Raw genomic sequence first — 2849 nt, forward strand, 5'->3', positions numbered from 1 at the left:
GAGGGGCATGAAGCGTGAACGAGTGCGCATAGGGCGGTGAGGCTAGGTGACACAAGGGAGTGGGGTCAAGCACAAGTGGCAAGTGACAAGAACAGACCCCGCGCAACGGTGTGTGTTACAACGACAGCAACCAACTTTGGGCCCAGTTTGGTTAAACCTTGCACTGTCAGTAACTTGGAGTAATACTGCAGAAGCAGTGTGTATGCAAGCAGTGAGCAGGAACCTTCAAGTCTGTCTGACTGCATGTGTTCAGTGTTGTGTTGATGCATTTGCAAGAGAAGGAAAAGCCTTTTCTAGAGGCGCCCTCTTACCTGAAGTTCAATGACATCATACTGAAAGAAAAAGGAAGAAAGACAGGTGGAGTCAAGAAACTGTTGTGTAAATCACTGCATCCAAATTGCAAACAGCATTATTAATAATACTGTTCAAAAACTCACCAGCTGATTGGCAGGTCGCATTTTATTATCCATCGTAACGACTCTGAAATTCACTTTGAGAAAAATTGAGAGGTTACCTCTGTTTCTCTCTTTGTACTTTAAAACAAAGTCACTGCAACTTATCAAACATGGATCTGATTGGTTACCCTGCACAGCAAGCCTAGACAGATCTCAGATAATGGACTGACATGTATGAGACATATGTATAGAATTTATTGAAATTGAACTGATATTGCTAATTTATATTTTAGTTAATGACACATTTAATTTATTATTTAATTATGTGTTTAATACATTTTGGCACCCGAGGCCCTCCATATTCTTCCCTCACGATTTTTTTGTACTTTGAATTCCAAAGCCATGTTTAAACATATTTATTTTATTGTGAAGTTTTAAAAATTAAAACCGTTAAACTTTCACATAAAAAGAATTTGACTCTGAAATAAACTAAGAGGCATTACTCAGACATGATTTATTTTGTGCTCTCTGTCCCCGATTACAAAGTTAAGCTGAATTACTGTCTAATTCTCCATCACAGCAGCAGGTCTCAAAATGGAAAATATAATATGGCCTTTGCCCTTTGGGGAAAGTTGTGCACTCTGAGTATTCTGCATGTTTTATTTCTCATCACTGTGAAATAACTGCATACCATTCGCTGTCAGTAGCTGTCTTTTGCAATGTGAAGTTCTTCATTAGTCTTCCTGCTAACTTCTAACTCTGTTACATTTAATAAATTCTGTTTTCATGGATGCCTGGATGTTAAACTTAATTGTTACACCTGGTAAAGCAGCAAGGCTGATCATTTTATTACAGATGAAAGAATTTAGACAGTTTTTAACTCTCAGTGAGGCTGCAGTGTTCGTTTGACTTTAGGACCTGAAGCAGACGGCGTTTAGGATCCAGATTAGACCGAGTCCGCGAGGCTTCTGACTCTTCTAGCCGTAATGCTCCGACAATCCATCAAGCGGTGCGGCTTCGTACCTTACCAAAGGCGTACTAAAACATTTTTTCACACATTTTTGAGCACTGTGTACCACATAAAATCTGTTTGTGGTCAGTAAACACAACCAGAATTCATACATAAGGCACACTGTCAAATTTTGAGAAAAAGAAAGGATTTTAAGTGCGCCTTATAATCCGGAAAATACGGTAGTTATGTTCAAAGATGGAGTCAGATTTCAAACTTCGAATAAACATCTCGGTCGATCGACCGTATTAAATATTATATTAAATATCTTGAAAAATTTTTGCTATATGAAGCAAACATTTCACATCAATCATTGCATGTGTGTCCAAATTTTGGACCATAAAACTTGTTACACAAATTGGAGATGGTGGAGCAGCTGGCTCATGATGATGGAATTTGAATGAACTACATGTCTTATATAACATAACAGCACATTGTTACCTTTTTGTCCAGGGAGGTAGATGGGTTTGTCTGTTTGGATGAATGTGAAGGGATCAGACGCTCGGATCATCACTTTTCTGACTTGTTTGGAGTAAAATGTGTCTCCTCGTACCTCCACCTGAAAATGTTGCACCTCCTTTTGTACCAAAGGAGCCTGAGACAGTGGGATATTTAGATAGTCATTAAAGCCAATAATGCTTACGATAACAACTAACAAACACACTTTGTGTGTGAAAGTGCTGGTTGCCAACCTCAAACTGAACACAGGTTTGAAAGGCCTCATTTGACGTATGCGTGAATAAGGTTGTGTTCTTCTCTCGGGACATCAAAGTGACAGTCATGACCAGAGTCCCACTGGGCTGTCGGAGAGTTGCACAGAATTTGGCCTCAGCTCCAGCTTCAATAACTGCAGGAATGGCCACCAGGTACTGGCTGCATACAGCATCACACATACAGCAGTTACTGCAGTGAACAACTCACACAGACAAAAACACGCTGAAGACAAACTCACGGTTCAGCCACCGCTTGATCCACATGCATCCAGCTCAGGAGGACACACAGAGTGCAGCTCAGGATCCAGAGACGGTCCATGACTGGTTGTGATCATTCTCAGTGTCAGCTTCGGCTAAATATCGGCTGATCGTCCCCACCCACATAACAGCCACGTGTTTGAAACGCACTCATGTACTCTGATCTCCACAAAGTCAATCACTTACACATTTACAAAATCACAATCCTGCTTTCAGCACTGAACACTAAACTATAGACAACAGTAAAGTTTGTCATTCAGTGTAAAACATTATAGTAACATACAGTGCTCCGAGGTGATGTTTCTAAATCAGCTCAGAGTTTAATTCGGCTGTTACAAAAAGTTATTTCTGTTTCGAATGTGCCTGTTTTACTTAATAATGTGCATTTTCTTACCGTCAGTGGTGGGATATCCCACTGTAGTGTGTAACTACTGATATTCTCTAAAATCACTGGGCGTTACAGTAAGTGTAGCC

General features: G+C 40.2%; 1 protein-coding gene across 1 annotated transcript; it reads right to left on the reverse strand.

Annotated features, from left to right (window-relative positions):
* Window positions 1-222: 222 nt before the first annotated feature.
* LOC120742783 (pregnancy zone protein) lies at window positions 223-2627 on the reverse strand. The gene is made up of 5 exons (XM_040046224.1): window positions 2357-2627; window positions 2097-2277; window positions 1846-1999; window positions 438-490; window positions 223-332 (listed from the first exon to the last, which is right to left on the reverse strand). Exons 1-5 carry the CDS (start codon window positions 2434-2436, stop codon window positions 294-296), a joined length of 507 nt encoding a protein of 168 aa, XP_039902158.1. The 5' UTR covers window positions 2437-2627; the 3' UTR covers window positions 223-293.
* Between the last annotated feature and the right edge of the window lie 222 nt (window positions 2628-2849).

Source organism: Simochromis diagramma, unplaced genomic scaffold (genome assembly GCF_900408965.1).
Source record: "Simochromis diagramma unplaced genomic scaffold, fSimDia1.1 OVJJ01000140.1, whole genome shotgun sequence".
Taxonomy (NCBI): Eukaryota; Metazoa; Chordata; class Actinopteri; order Cichliformes; family Cichlidae; genus Simochromis; species Simochromis diagramma.